This window comes from Conger conger, chromosome 7, assembly GCF_963514075.1.
Source record: "Conger conger chromosome 7, fConCon1.1, whole genome shotgun sequence".
Lineage (NCBI taxonomy): Eukaryota > Metazoa > Chordata > Actinopteri > Anguilliformes > Congridae > Conger > Conger conger.
The window spans coordinates 57,108,006-57,124,768 of NC_083766.1; the positions used below are offsets into that span (position 1 = coordinate 57,108,006).

General features: G+C 52.2%; 1 protein-coding gene across 1 annotated transcript in view; it reads left to right on the forward strand.

The window, feature by feature from the left end:
• The first annotated feature begins 1,769 nt into the window (after positions 1-1,769).
• dchs1b (dachsous cadherin-related 1b) overlaps positions 1,770-16,763 on the forward strand; it is a 113,368-nt gene continuing 98,374 nt past the window's right edge. Inside the window, exon 1 of the mRNA XM_061249467.1 lies at positions 1,770-3,521. Within this exon, the coding sequence (XP_061105451.1) occupies positions 1,770-3,521 (1,752 nt within the window). The remainder of the gene's footprint in view (positions 3,522-16,763) is intronic.

Here is a 16,763-nt window from a genome sequence, read left to right on the forward strand (position 1 = left end):
GATTTTAACCCCCTGGCGCGGGGGATCGAAGGACGGGGCCGTGCCTCTGGTCCAGACGCCGGGCCCCGGCGGTGGAACTGGTGCAAATAAAGAGGGCAAGAGTTCAGACAGGGAGATTAAGCCTGTTTTAAGATTTATAGGCTGACAATATTGCTTCCAGGCTCTCCGAATTCGAGAGTATTTTCATCAATACAGATAGATTATCCACGCTTTTCACTGCTTTGTATGTTGTTTCCCCCCTTCCAACAAACACATACTCAAAGTAGGAGCAGGGGGTTCCCCGGTGACCTGGCTACATTTCCAACCTGGCTCTCTCTACCTGCCACCTAATCATCCCCTGATTTAATTGGCTAAAAAATGGTTCTCAACATCTTCACCTCAGTTGATGTGAGCACTCAAAATGGCTGACGGCCCATGCGTCACCCAGGTGGGTGGCTGAGGCGAATTTCCTCCTCATCACTGTGAAGCACTTTTTGTGGAATGTGTAAATGCTTCAGAAGATATGGTGAAGCTTTTTGATGGTCTTATGTTTTGGAAGAGTGCTGCTTTGATGGTGGGGAAATTAGGCTGATGCCCTAAAAATAAAGCATTTTTATAGCGGTGTCTGAAATCCAGCCCGTTCCTTCCTCTTGGTTTGTTTCCATGTTTTGGCAGCATTCCTCTGGTTCACACCCCAGAGTATATATATGCTGGGAGAACACCCTGATTCTCTGAATGAGTGAAGGCCAAATTTCTTCCACGTCTCCTGGACACACACACACAACACGAACGGCTATATAAGTGCATGCAAACACACACACATACACACACAAAAACACACACACGCACACACACAGACACACACACTCAGTCACACACGCACCAACAACACAACACAAATCGCTGTATGTGTGCATACAAACACGCACACACACACACACACACACACACACACACACACACAAATGCACACACCGAAACACCACACACTCAGTCACCCACACACACATACACACACACACACACACACGTCAGCGCAGCACAAGAGCGAGCTTGAGAGAGTAGCTGGCTTGACATTAGAGATGTTTCAACTGGAGCTGACCTTAATTTTTTTTTTTCAAGTGTGAAACGACTGCTCAAATCAAAGCAAGGATTAATTATTCAAACGAGTGAAGGTTCTGGAACAGTCTCCCGTCTCGTTCTGGCCCAAATTTCTCCATTATTACAGGCGAGGCACAGGGACAGGCCTGGACCTCTGGGCCCGTCTCCATTTAATCAAAACCGAGTATAAGTGCATTAAATACGGCCGCTCCCGGGCCAGTCCTCTAATGGGAGTTGAGGGAACGGGAGTGATGAGGTATTTATTCTTTGAGGTAAGGGACTCTGAGCTGTCAGAGGAGCAGGGGATTAACTCACTGTATTTAGACACGTGAAAGTACGAAGGAGTGCGCGTTTCGCCAGGGATTTGTCAAATGCGAAAAACGTGGGAGCTCGGAGCTTGCGCAATAATTAATGTACGGCTCTGTTTTCTTATTTTTTCCTCGCGGGCCGAGGATCGGTTTCTCCCGGGCGTACTTGTTTGGCTAGGTGCTCGACATCTTACCACGCATTCCAGTTGTCTTCCCGTTCTCTACCGATTAACTTTTCGATGTGCTCGTCGTGACCTTAAAGAATGTCTGGTGCCTTGCGGTTACTCTGTGAGTGACTTCTTCTTCTTTTTATTTAATTTCTTGCAGGCTTAAGAGGGAGCAGTCGGCATGAGGACAGCATCTAAACGTTCGGCGGGAGCGATGGCGGAAGGCCTGCGGAGGCCGGGGGTCTGGAGGACAGCGCTACTGTTCCTGGCGGTCCTGACCGCCCGCTGGTCGGCGGTTTCGGGCACTCTCGAGCTCCAGCTGGACGAGGAGCAGCCGGCGGGGACCATCGTGGGCGACATCAGCGCAGGCCTGCCGCCCGGGGTCACCGCCTCGCTCTACTTCATCTCCGACCACGACGGCACGGGCGTGGGCAGCGACCTGCACATCGACGAGACCACCGGCATCATCAAGACCGCCAAGGTGCTGGACCGCGAGGCGCGGGACCGCTACAGCTTCATCGCCGTCACCATGACCGGGATCACCGTCGAGGTCACCGTGGTGGTCAACGACATCAACGACCACTCCCCGCAGTTTCCCAAGAAGAAGGTCGTGTTCAAGATCCCCGAGCAGACGGCGGTGGGCACCCGGTTCTCCCTGGATCCGGCGTCAGACTCCGACGAGGACCAGCTGACCACTCAAGGATACCTCATCAAAGACGGCAACATTGGCCAGGCCTTCCGTCTGGAGACTAAGAGAGGCGCCAACAAGGTTCTGTACCTGGACCTGGTGGTCAACGCCGTCCTCGACAGGGAGAAACGCTCGTCCTACTCCCTGGTCATCGAGGCCTTCGACGGGGGCTCCCCCAAGAAGACCGGGCAGATGCTTCTGGAGGTTTCCGTCCAGGACATAAACGACCACGCGCCCGTCTTCAACCAGAGTCGCTACCACGCCTTCATCTCCGAGAACCTGCCGCTGGGCAGCAACATCCTTCAGGTGTTCGCCACGGACGCAGACGAGGGGGACAACGGCCTGGTCCTGTACGAGATTAACCGCCGGCAGAGCGACCCCGAGCGCTACTTCGCGATCGAGCCTCGCTCCGGCGTCATCGCGCTCAACAAACCTCTGGACTACGAGGAGAGGAAGGTCCACGAGCTGGTGGTGCAGGCGCGGGACAACGCCTCTCAGCCCGAGGTCACCAACGCCTTCGTCACCATTCACGTGCGCGACTTCAACGACAACCAGCCCACCATGACCATCATCTTCCTCAGCGAGGACGGGACGCCGCGAATCTCCGAGGGGGCCCAGCCCGGCCAGTACGTGGCCCGGATCTCCGTCACCGACCCGGACTACGGCGAGTACGCCAACGTCAACGTGTCCCTGGAAGGAGGGGACGGGAAGTTCGCCCTCACCACCAAGGACAGCATCATCTACCTCATCTGTGTGGACCAGATCTTGGACCGCGAGGAGAGGGACTCGTACCAGCTCAGGGTCATGGCCACCGATTCCGGGACACCCCCTTTGAGGGCTGAGTCATCCTTCACCATCCAGGTGATGGACGTCAATGACAACCCGCCCCTCTTCGACCAACAGGAGTACAAGCACGCCATCCCGGAGGTGGTCTACCCGGGAAGCTTCGTGCTCCAAGTCACCGCCCGGGACAAAGACCAGGGTCCAAACGGTGACGTCCGCTACAGCATCCTACGGGACGCGGGGACCCACTCCGACTGGTTCGCCATCGACCCCGACACGGGCATCATCACCACCGCCGCCCAGCTGGATTACGAGACCGACCCCAGGCCCAGCGTTACCGTGGTAGCCACGGACGGCGGGAGGCCGCCGCTCTCCTCCACCGCCGTGGTCAACGTCATCCTGCAGGATATAAACGACAACGAGCCTGTTTTCGGGAGCAGCACCTACAACGTGTCCATCAAGGAGAACACCTCGGCTGGGACCTGCTTCCTCCAGGTAGGACACGGTCTCTCTCTGTTTCTCCTCTAGTACACTGAAGAAAACTACCGAACTGGAAAGAGCCCAGCTCTCCAGGCCATATTGCTACGGGGTATGCTCTGCCAACCAGTGACTTGGCGGACTGCACACTATCCCAGTTATTCATAGTGCCTGTACTTGCTTCTGTTTACGCATACCAAGGGACGGCCTAACATACATTACAGAAATATATTTCGTTCCGAAAATATGGAATACCTCTGAAAGAAATTGCATTATATTCCATTATGTTCATTTACTGGAAGCGTTCGACCAGAACATCTAGCTTAAGAGATTGTAAACATTCCTGCAGCTGCCCTGAGTTATGAATGTAAACTGCGATCATGATGGTGGAGGTGCTCGTGCCGCATATGAAATTCATACATGCTAATTCATATTTCAGACGCACATGTTTGAAATGCTGCCTGTTGCCACACGTGCCCCTGCTCATTTCTAAAGACCTGGAGCAGATGGTTTTTTCTCTCATTTCGGGAGTCGTAGAAGGTCACGGAAATGGTGGAGAAACCTCGTTTGGCGTCCTCGGCCGGGGCGCCGCGGCTTAACGTAATTCTGCCGCCGAAACTGGAGCCGAGTTTCTTCTTCGTGGCGCGTGGGTTTAACGGGCGCTTTTGGGGCTAAGTCCACCCGGGATTTGGGAGAATTAGACGCGACTTCGCCCGCATTCCTTCCTCCCTCCGTGGAGGGGGGGGGGGGGATCGCTCGCGTCCTTTACTTCACCTCTCTTCTCCCCCCTGGAGGTTGCCACGGCAACCGAATTCGTGCTCGGGAGCGAGCATCCAAAAAAGCTGAGCTCCGGCTTTCTTTGTCGGCACGAGTGAAGCCTCGCCTTTCTTCTGGATCGCCGGCCACCTCCGAATGCCCGGCAGACACACAAGGCAGGCAGAAGGTTAAATTGAGTAGACCCGGTATTAATGGCTTTGTAGGAGTTGTAGGAGTTTCATCTTTTGAAGAGTCATTGCTTTCTGTCAGGCACTTGCACGGGAGAAAATGAGAGGTCACACTACGCCTTACTCGTTAATTTACCTTGGGTAGAACTTGGACTTAGGAATTGCAGTTGTCATCTGTTTTGTTGGGAGCTTTCCCAAACAATGCCTTCCAGAAAATCATTTAGAGTAAATACCGAGCTTCCATTTCTGTGCTCATTTCTGTGCTGTCAGCAGACTGGCTCATTTAATTTATATTTAAAAATCAACTGTGATGCAGTTAGCTCAGTTGGTCTATGGGAGTAAATCGAGAGAGACAGGAGAGAGGGTAGAGAGACGGACAGACAGAGCAAGGGAGAGTGAGAGAGAAGGAGAGGGAGAGAGGGGGCAAGACAGACAGAGAGAGCAAGATAGAGTGAGAGAGAGAGGGGGGAGAGAGAGTAGGAGGAAGGGAGGGAGAGGGGTAAGAGTGGCAGAGAGTGAGAGAGAGTGGGGAGGAGGGGGAGAGAGATGAAGATAAATGATAGATAAAGAGTAAATGAGAAAAGTGAGGAGAGAGGGAAAGGGGGCGAAGGAGAAGCGTGAGGAAAGGGGGAAGGGAGAGAGGGAAAGGGGGCACGGAGCTGCTGAAAGGGTACGGGGGTAACGATAGATACGAACGGATGGAGTGAAGAAAGGAGGGAATGAAAGATTGAGAGGGATGGCCCGAGGGAATGAAGGAGGACAAGAGAGGTGGAAAAGGGAGAGAGAGTCAAAGGAGTGGAGGAGAAAAAATGGAGGAGAGTAGAGGATGGAGGGGGGGAATGAAAGAGAAAGTGAAATTCATACATTTATGATGCTTTAACCTGTGGAGGAACCTATGCACTCTTAAATAGCTTTGGATCAAAAGTGTCTGCCAAATGACTAAAATGTAAATAAAGAGGGGATGCAGTGAAAGGAGGAGACACGTGAGGGCACGGAGAGGAAGGTGAAGGTGGAGAAAGGGAGGGAACGGGGGAATGAGAAGAGGGAATGGGGAGAGGGGGGAGGGTCACTTTCACAAATGTACAGAAACCACTGGTGAGCTGTCTCAACACAACCTCCAGAGCAGCAGGGCCAGAGAGGAGCAATGAGGAACTCAAAATGGAGACTTCAGTTAAAACTGATGTGTATGGTGTAAGAAGAGAGGTTTGTGTTTATGATTATGTCACAATTCGCAAAGTATAGTATTTCACGAAGGAAATGACAGAGAATTTGTTCATTTTACATTAATTGATTGTTGAATGTATTTTTGTACATATTTATATGAATGAATATGAATGGTTGTTATGGTAAACCACCATTTCAGCATTTGAACACTCAAAATATTAGCCTCTGCTTTGACTGTGGAGTCTCCCACACTAAGGTTTGGATCGGACAGCCTGTTTCCATTTCCCATAAATCTTTGCTGCTGCCAACAGGAAGTAGAGGTTGATATATAGTTGGGGGGGGGGCCTCTCTGTGGTGAGAAAAAGCTACCCGATAACGGCATTGGGAAATGGACTCAATTTCCCAGCATGCCTCACGCTATGACTAACGAGCTGGAGGAGTCTCGATGAGAGTTGTGCTTAATGGAAGTGAAATGAGGAATGCCGTGGAAGAAAGGTTGGATCATTCGTCTGCGATGTTTGACAATCCCCCTCACGCTAATGGACTGAGTGCTGAAGTGCAGTGGACCCGTTATACTTCACGGTGGAGCTGTACCAGTTTGGCTCCAGGACCAGTTCATTCATCTTTTTTTTTTTTTGTCGTTGCAAAACTCAACTCCAGGCTCAGGGGTTATCGGTAGCCTTGTGATCTGCGTTAATGAAAAAAGGCCATCATTTCTGTTTCTGTGTCATATATTTAATTTCTCACCATGCGGAAATCCCCTACTGGCAAAAACATGTTTACAACACGATATTCTTGTAAGTCGCTGGCAAGAAAGTTCTTAGAAATGATATTTAGCTAGCTGGATCCAGACCGGAGTGGCTCACGGTTTGGACTGACCAAGGTGGGGGTTCTGCGGGCCCTGTCTGTGATGTGTCGGGGGGGGGTTGATACAGGAACCTGCCGGCACACAGGGGCGTCCGTTTTCACACAGAGGTAAGAATCGGCCCTCTGTCTGCCGGGGTCCTGGGACATGGCCCCTCGGCTCCAGGGGAAAGGCGAGAAGCTCCAGGCAGCGGAGGGGGAAACGCCGCGCCGGCCCCCAGAGAGGGATGCTGGGGCTGGGGTGGACGTCGGGGGTTCCCCCCTCCCTGGGTCTCCGTCTGATCTGGGACCCGGGCTGTGAGCCCGGCGGTTAGCAGAGAGAGCGGATCCTTTGTGTTTGACGGAAAAAAAAACAGGGTCTCCCTGTCTCCTTCCCATGCAAAGTGGCCCCCAAGAGCAACGTAAGCGGAGAAGAAAAAAACACAATCTGCCATTTCTCTCTCTCTCTCTCTATCTCTCTCTCCCTCCATGTCACCTGCCTCTGTCTCTATCACTCTCTCACACACACAGTCTCTCTCACACACATGCACACGCACGCTCTCTCTCTCCCTCTCTCTCTTCCTCTCTCACACACTCTCACACACACACACACTCTCTCTCTCTCCCCTCTCTCTCTCTCTCTCTCTCACACACACACTCTCTCCCTCTCTCTCTCTCTCTCTCTCTCCCCTCTGCCTCTCTCTCTCTCTCCCCTCTCTCCCTCCCCTCTCTCTCTCTCTCTCTCTCTCTCCCTCTCTCTCTCTCTCTCTCTCACCCTCTCTCTCTCTCTCTCTCCCTCTCTCTCTCTCTCTCTCTCTCTCTCTCTCTCTCTCTCTCTCTGTGTTATGGTTTCTCTGGAGGAGTAGCGGGAGCTGTGGCGGTGTTTATCAGTTCCCCCGCACGCCGGGGGAGAAGCTTCCTGCCCGCGCCACCGTTTTGGCGGTGCTGTTGTCACGGTGAACTCCCCCGTTCCCGGGGAATAAGAGAGGAAAGTCGCACATTCCAGCCGTTTTTCGGCACGCTCCGCTGTGGCGGCTCTCGTTCCCCGGCCGTTTTGATTGGATAAAGAGGCCGGTGATGCGTCTGGGTTCCGCCGCGCTCGGCCGCGACGTCTCTGACGGGCGCTGCAGTCTGGCGCGATAAGGACGGGGAGTCGCTCTTCTCTCTGCGGAACCAGCCGCTCTTTGTTGTAGGGGCGTAGGAGTGTCTGTGTTTTTCACCGGCAGTGCTGCTCTCCATCACTACCAGATAAAGAGAGAGAGAGAGAGGGAGAGGAAGAGAGAGAGAGAGGGAGAGAGGGTGAGAGGGGACAGAGAGAGGGAGAGAGAGGGAGAGAGGGTGAGAGGGTGAGAGGAGAGAGAAGAGAGAGGGAGAGAGAGGAAGAGGGAGCGAATGAGGGAAAGAGAGAGGGAGCAAGAGAGAGAGCGAGAGAGAGAGGGTGAGAAAGAGAGGGAGAGGAAGCGATAGAGAGAGGGAGAGAGAGGAGAGAGGGAGAGGGAGCAAGAGAGAAAGAGGGAGCAAATGAGGGAGAGAGAGAGAGGCAGAGAGAGGGAGTGAGTGAGCGAGACAGGCAGACAGAGTGACAGTGTGAGACAGACAAAGAGAGAGAGCGATAGAGAGAGGGAGAGATGGGGGCAGGCCATGAGAGAGAGGGAGGGAGAAAGAGAAACAGACAGACACATCTGTTGCAGTCTAACAAAAGGAGACTTCACTACATGTGCTCACGCTACGGTGTCCAACCTTGCACAAACATGACATGTACATACACATCCCGGACACACCAGAGGAAAGGGAGTAAATGGAGAGAAACAAAATGGCAAACGGGAAGAAAGGAAGACAGAAAAAAAAAAGAAACATTGAATAAATAAATTCCCAGAATCCCCTGCCCGTCCCCCCCGCGCGCAGGTGCCGGTAACGCGCGCCCCCGTCCACAGAACCCACAAAATATTTCTGCGGCCGCTCGCCCGGCTGTCAGAAAACATCTCCGCAGACGGCCGAGGCGTGAGGTAATATTTTTCCTGAAGTCCTCAAGGAAAGACTAATCATGTTTAATAAAAACTGAGGTTTTGGGAGTGGGGCGGTGGGGGGTGGTGGGGGGCGGTGGGGGGAGGTGGGGGGTGTTTGGGGGGCGAACATCTGGAGGCTCAGATGAGGTGTGGAGGAAGCTGCCCGGGGCCAACTTCCTGTAACGTAAGATCAGGACCCCCAGGGTGTGTCTCAGCGGTACCGCCCGGACTCCTTCCCCAAAAACCCGCACGGGCCGCTCTGCCCTCGTACGGTGTCACCTGAGAGGCCAGACACAGGGCCCTTTATTTCAGGAGCTGATGGAGTAATTAATTTCCACGTGCCCCAGCCCCCACCCCTACTGCTGCCCCCACCCCAACTCCTGCCCTCCCTTCTTCGATGTGCTGACAGGTTAACAGCTTCCACAGATGCGAAGGCACTACCGTGGTTTTCCTCTGAGCCCATTTTTCATTATTCTGCCAACTGTGGTAATCTGGCTAGCCCTAACTCAACTGTGCTAATCTGGCGAAACCTAGCCTAAATGTGCTAAACTGGTTGACCCAAACTCAACTGTGCTAATTCAGCTAATGCTAATCCAACTGCGCTAATCTGGCTAAACCGAACTCAACTGCGCTAATCCAGCTAATTCTAACCCAGCTGCGCCAATCCAGCTAATCCTGACCGAAATGCAGTAATCTGGTCCCTCTGCTTTTTTGGGGCGATTCCTCCACAGGGACGGGACCTTGCTGGAATGTCCTTCTGTCCATCAGTCTGTGTTCCTCTCAACCCATCCTGCTCTGTGAGGGGGCTGATTTAGCTCAGGGATCTCAAGGGAAGGTCCTCTAGGAGCACAGGCAGCAGCTGGTTGTGTGTGCTTCAGCTATTAGCAGCTTAATTCTAGCTCACTGATTGGCTGAAAGGACCCACAGCTATTGGCTGCTGGGTTTGAATGCTAACCAAGCCTACAGAACCATGGCCTGGACTGTGAGATGCCAAATTTAGCAAAGAGTAGTAGCAAATAATTATGTTTTAACAAGTGTTTTAGTCTTGTAATGAGACTTTTTTTCTCTCATGTAGAAAATATTAGCATGATTTATGTTACTGTTTGCTTACCAAGTGCCATTTTTTGCCCCGTTGGCAAATCTGTGAACAAGTATAACTGTCACCTCATTGGCAATCTTTTTGAGCAAAAACATAACTGAAAATACAATGTTAAGTCTAAATATAAGACTTAAATACTTGTTGAGGCTGACTTTTTCTTCGGTTTTTGCAGCACGGCAGCTCGAAATCGCTCAGCGTGCTATCCCTGGCCCTTGTCCGCATCTCTCCCCGCGGGATGGCATTAGCGGCTCCGCGTGGAGGCGCTAGCGTGGGAGAACGTGTCGGAGCGGCCGGGTGCTGTGAGGGGGAGAGGGGGAGGTGACGCGCCTCATCGAAACTGCCACTCCGGGGAGACACGGGGGAGCGGGGGGGGGGGTGTGGGTTTGGCTCCTTCGGCTCTTTGTCTGTGTTTTCTCTCACCATCACCGATGAGCTGCTGCTGGCTACCGTTTCAGACGACTCCCGCCTGGTCACACACGGACCTGTAGGCTTCAGCTTCTTCGGCGATCACCCCCCTTAAAGGTTACTACGACGCCTTATAAGGTATTATTAGCCCATGTCGACTGGCTGGAGACAAACACGCTTCGCCTGTTTCCAACTGTCTCACTGTCCAACGTAGCATTTTAGCCGTGTGTCACTGTTTCTCTGTTTGACCACAGCTGGCCACAGCGTTTGCTTCAGCGTTGTGGAAACGTTGCGGGAAGGTGATGTATCGCCGTGTCTCGGCGCACACACCCTGCGGTTTGTGCAGAGCCGGGTTTCTCCCATAATTCACCGGGCTTCTCTTCCTCTCTTCTGAAGCGGGCCGTTAAACGATGGCGCTCTCAGGTATATCTCTCCGATCGGCTGGATCGCACGCTCGAAATTACCACTTTAAAAACGCGCTTCAGGGGAAAGGAGTGGACTGCCAGCGTAAGGGGGTGGGGTGGGGTGAGGGAGGGGGCAGGGGTCCGGGCGGGGGGGGGGGGGGGTGAGGTATTTTAGCGGACAACATCCATTCACAGCCTATCAGCAGCAGTAATTACGGTGGCGAGCAGGAAGCCAGGCTCAATTGAAATGTTGGCTTAGCTTATCTCCGTTCGGTAGACTGGCGTCCCCCGGAGCCAAAATGGACGCCGTTTCCACCAGTCGCCGCCACCTCCCTTTCCCCAAACACGGCGCTTATCTGCGGCTCTGCGGTGTAGCGCTCAGCTGGCGGCGGGGGGGAGGAAGACCGGGCGGGGGGCGGTGGGCGGGGGGGGGGGGGGCACAGGATGTGCCGCCTGACGTGTTCCCTAATGAAATACGTCCGACGCCCAGCGGTGGCAGGCAGGGGAGCGCCAGCGAGCGTAAACACCCCGGCTCCGTCGGAAACTGAGGGAGTTCATGGGCGTTCAGGTCGGGCTTTCTGCACCGTACACTGCAGCCTGTGTTTTAATCTCGCCCCCTCCTCACCCCCTTCCCCAGCTGGATCGGTCCCGTGCTACGTAGAATAACATATGAAAAAAAAATACCATGAAAATGCTTTCAATGCTTTCTGGGCCCAAAGCTTTAAATTTTTTTTCCAACCAGCACATACCAGCACATACGTTGTTCTACAAAGTAGAACAATTGAGGAGCACACTAATGCATCCCAGTTAGTAGATGTGCTCCTTTTTTCCAGGGAACACGCATCCGTTATCGGGAGTGAATGCTGAGACGTGCATGCAAAGTGTTGTTGGAGGTTTTGAAGGAGTGGGCGGGGTTACTTCCCACCTTGGGCAGCTGTGGGGGGGGGGTGGAGCTGGACCCAGACCCCGCCCCCTGAGATACAAGGATATTTATTCACATGGCACCGGGTCACAGCTCAAGGTAACGGCGCTGAGAGAGAGAAAGAAAGAAAGAGAAAGAGAGAGAGTTAGAGTCTTTTATCTCCTTTGCCTTCTGCTCCTCTCCCTCACTCCCTCCTTATCTCCTCTCTCCTCTTTTATCTGGCACCGCCGCCTGCCTCCCCTTTGTCCGCGTCTCGTTTGACTGGTGCATTGTGGTCCGTATTCCCAACTGACCGGAGGTCTAAACTCAGCCGGTTTCCATCATCAGATATCCCTTTGTCCTTGGGTTCTGAATTGAGTTTGGGCCAGGTGACCGTGTGACACCGCTGGTCCTGGGGCAGCTCCCCCAGTCTCAGGGGAGCCGGTGGACTGCCCTCTGGGTCCCGGTCATTCTCAGGTCATCCCTAATTGAATGATGCGTTGGCGTAAATTGGTGTAAATTGGCGCTCATCTCCCGGGGTAGTCCTGGTGTCCATGTCATCGGGGGGTGACACTCGTTATAGCAGGGATCTATATATAATATAATGTGGCCTTCGGGGGCCAGTATTAGTGCAGGTTGTCATTGCTCCCCTCTAATCACATGCCACTGGGTCTCACCTCAAGGTAACTGAGCTGAGAGAGAGAAAGATGACTCTCACCACTGAGACTGATCTAAACCTGACACACCAGGTGAGTGTAATCCTTGGCCCCTCAGTGACATTACTGGACTATGGACCGTCAGGCATAACGGGAAACCAGCAGCGCTCCTGACCTTGAGGGCCGGTTCTGAGTATCCCCCTGCGCTAAACTGTCCCAGTTAGACCGATGTGAGAAATACGGATTTAAAGAGCGATAAAGGGAAATCAGTCAAACATCTGGCCCAGGGTGGGCCCGTGGGGAACGCCTGCCTCAGGCTCTGAGCGATCGTGAAAAAGCACACGCGCTCCCCCTCCCCATCTCTCCTGCGAAGAATAAATCTCAGGTCCTGCGGTTGTGTCTGAGAACTCCTTTTGCATCTCAGTTCCACCGCCCCACAACCTCATCTCCTCCCCCAGGATGGTAGGACTCTCACCGCTGAGATAAGCTCCAATTATATGAATGCATCAAACCCCCGAGAGAGCTCCCTCTTATCTTTAGGACCTTGCCACTGAACCCACAGATCCGGGCGGTGGCTTTGTCTTTGTCTGTCTGTCACACAGTGTGCGTATCGTACAGACGCGAGGACATTCGGTGTTCATGTGCTTCGGGATTCAACAGCGGAGCCAAGGCAGCAACATATGTTAATATTAGTCTTCAGTGTGACTCGCTGTCACATAACACAAAACATAAAAAGAGAACGTGAGAGAGAGAATTTGCATTACAAAGGGAGAGAGCACGAGAGAGAAAGTTGTTCTGTATGACATATTATGTTATGCTTTGGCAAGGCAAGTATTGCTTCTGTCATGCCAGTTAAGCTGCATTCAATTCATATGAGAAGTTGAGAGACGGAGAGTGCCCCACTGCTGAGATGAGAATTTGGAAGAGTTGAGTCCTCTTCTGTTAACCCGGATGACGAGCTCACCCCCATTTTTGGATTTGCCCCCCCCCCCCCCCAGGCCTCTGTGCTGCCAGGAGACGTAATGAGGGGGGGGAAATGGCGGTTGAGTGCACACGCTGGGAGAAGTATGTGGAGAGGGCCAAATCTTTAAGGCGAAGGAGATTCAGGGGGTCAGGGAGGGCGGCCAAATTGTCCCTCTCTCAGCTCTAAACGGGATCAATTAAGGTTTAGTGAAAGGCTCTCATTGGGCAGGTTTGGCTGCGAGGGGGGGGATTAACCCACAGCTTGTCTTTTACTGGCGGGCCAGGTTTTGGAATCGTGCGCTCAAGATTTCCTCCTGAACTGACAGCCGCCACATAAACCTGTCAATCACCGGGAGCGCTGTGGCAACAGCGGCCAAAACGGAGCTTTCTCTGACTGCAGCTGTCCTTCTCTCTCCTGCTGTCTCACTGTGATACACACACACACACACGCACACACACACACACACACAGACTGTACACACACACACGCACACACGCACACACACACACACACAGACTGTACACACACACACACACACACACACACATAGACTGTACACACACACACACAGACACACACACACACACACACGCACACACGCACACACGCACACACAGACTGTACACACACACACACAAGCACACACACAGACTACACACACACACATGTGCGCGCACACACACAGACTACCACACCCCACACATACGCACACAAACACAGACTGTACACACACACATGCGCGCGCACACACACACTACCACACCCCACACATACGCACACACACACACCCACACAGCCACGTACACACACACGCACAGTTTCATGCGAAGGTTAAGGCGACGTGGATATTTTCCAGTTGGAAAGAGGATATTTTCTCTCTCCTCAAGGTTTTTTTTCATTACATAAACCCGCGCGTCCTAATGACCTTAGTCTGTCTTACCCAGAATTCCCTGGTGATGCTCTCCAGCCTCCCCCAGCCATGGTGGGGTTGAGCTCAATTAAGCGTATTTTACAGTCTGGGGGCTGTGATTGCAGGGAAGTGTGTTTTTCGGGGGGGGGGACGCTACGGCGATGGAAGTGCCGCAGCTGATGTCAATGAGGTGAAACCGGCTTCTGGAAAATCTCACTGAGCTGAAAACCATGAGAGTCCAATCCCATCGGTACTGGACCGTGCCGACTTAAGCGCCGGCGCTGAACTCTCCGAGTCAAACGTTTGTCTTCTCGAAGTTCCCCCCCGAAAAAAAAAAAACACAAGCAGCAGGGCAGGAGCACTTGAGTCATCCCTCTCTCTCTGTCCTGCGGTGATTTTGTGATTCATTAAAGCCTAATCAGCCGCTTTAAGAAAACACCAGCTACGCTGCGGCCGGACAAATGAAAGGTTCTGTTAGCGTGGTCAGTGTCAGAACTTGGCCGAGGGGAAGGGCTCGTCTTTGTTGTGTTGTTTTTGTTCCTGTTGCACCTGGACAGAATCAGAAGCTTCGCTCTGCACTCGGTCCCAGAACCTTTCTGCTTTTCTAAGAAAGCCCCTGCAGGGAGCGTTGAGTTCAGGATCGCGATGGACCGTTAGCCTCATCTGGCGCTTCTGCCGAAGGCTCCCAGGAGAGTAGAGGACAAGCAGTAATTAAAGACCAGCAGAAAGGCGCTTTCTCTCTCTTTCTCTCTCTTTCTCTCTCTTTCTCTCTCTTTCTCTCGCTCTCTCTGCCTTACGCGCACACACTCAGGCTCACACGCACACACACACACACACGCACACACACACACACACAGTGAGGCGCAGACCAGTCACGCTTCCCTGTCTCCCACCTCTGCTCCCACGCAAACCCACAACTCCCCGGGGGTCCGTCATTATTCTCCCTCCCCGCTCCCTGGAGCTGCTTCACCGTGGTTCCGCCATCCCGTTACCATATGCCGGGAAGCTGTCTCACAGACATCCGTCACCATCCGCATTACATTGCATCGGGGCAATCAATAGACACTCTCGTCCAGAACGACTTGTACAAAAGTGCACACAAGAAAGGTTGGGTGAAGAACACAGGCACTACCGAGTTATCAGTGTCACACCTGATAGTAGGAGCCATTACATAAACCTGCCAGATAAACTTAAGTGCCATAAGTAGGTGCGAAGAGATATTGAGGCCACAGCGCTTTAATTAGCTAATGGATTTGAGGGTATCGTGTTAAGGATTGTTAAGGACTGAAGGACTCTCGAGTCCTCTTCTATACTCTACTGAAATATATCGCGTTTTAATGTTCGTCAAGCCATTGAAAAAGGTGAGTGAGTGAGTCCTCGGGGGAATATTCAAGGACTGTTGGAGACTTTGTTTTGGAGGCGTCCTTCAGGTTCCCCCTGAATCCGTGGGCTTGTCCAGCCGGGATGTGAGAAACTCGGTTCTGGTGCCACTTTTCATTCGTTGCCAGGAAGTTATGATGGAGTGCAGGAAAGAGCCGATTGAAACGCTGTTTAATTTGCTCTCATTAGGCTCTCCCGGATGGAATTACAACCTTCTGATTCCAAACGCAGGTTTGTCATCTGCTCTACCTCTCCATCTGTGGAGGCATGTGTGGAGGCCAGGTCCTGTGTAAATATCCTCTTCCATCCATCCATTATCCATTCATATTTTATCCATTCATCCATCCATTCATTGTCTATCCAGCTTATTCCTAGTCAGGGTCAGGGCTGGAGCATATCCCAGCATGCACTGGGTGAGAGGCAAGGGGGAGTACCAATCCATCACTGGGCTGTTTATCGTCCTCTATAATTTTATTTCTTCTTTTTTTAAAAGACATTGTTCATTGTTGTGCCTGTAAGATGTAATTTCGGCTGAACTCAGACATCTCTGATGAGGGAGAATCTTATTGGCCGGCATCTCAGACGTCTCTGGAGAGGGATGAATCTTATTGGCTGGCGTGTCGCTACCTGCTGGAGTCCGAGCGAGAAGCGGAACTGTTTTTGTTTTTCGAGCGCTCCCGCCCGACAGTGAGGAGACCTGCTGATTGCCTGTGTACGACGTCGGAGGCTGACCGGATTCTAGACTTGATTAATCTGCGGAGCGGATGTTATGACTAATACCGAGCACTATTTCCGAGCACATTTGAAGTCTGAGGGCTCAGGCCATGAAAGACCCGTTTTGTACCTCCTTATTGAAAGGAATAAGTTGGACAAACGGTTGGGCTTTAATCAAAGGAGCCACGTGTGTGATTACATCTCTCTCTCCAACCCTTTCCTCCTCACTCTTCATCAGGACGGTTGGAGTGCAGGGACGTTAACATTAGATCTGAAGTGGTGCAGCATGTCGTGGCTCAGGGGTTGGGCCGAAGGGGTCATTCCTTTAATGCAGACGGAAGTGGTCATCACACGACGAGGAACGTCAGAATGCGAAACCCTGTCTTCAGTACTGTGGCCATAGAATCGGGGTCCTCAATCACTTCCAGAAAGGGCCGGTGTGAGTGCAGGTTTTTGGTTTTGTTACACACATCATTATTTTAATCAAGGTCCTCAGCAAAGACTCAGAAGAAGGTCGATTCGTAGAATCAGGTGTGTATCTGCTTGGTTGGAACAAAAGCCTGCGCCCAACGCCAGCTCTTTCTGGGTAAGATTGAGGATCCCTAAATGTTCAGGTAAAAAAAACATCAGAGATTTCTTACAGGCAGACATGTATTTCTCTTCATGGGTCAGTATCAGCATTTTTTCCACGTCGTCATTGTCCATTGCAGGATTGAAATAAACTAAAATAAATATTGAAATTAATCAAGCCATTATAACACTTCCCCATATATGGGCAAATGTAGTATACGAAAAAAATCCTGCTATTTTCAGACATTACGGTGTATTAATTTCACTATATTTAGCATCGTATTTTCAAAACACTCCACA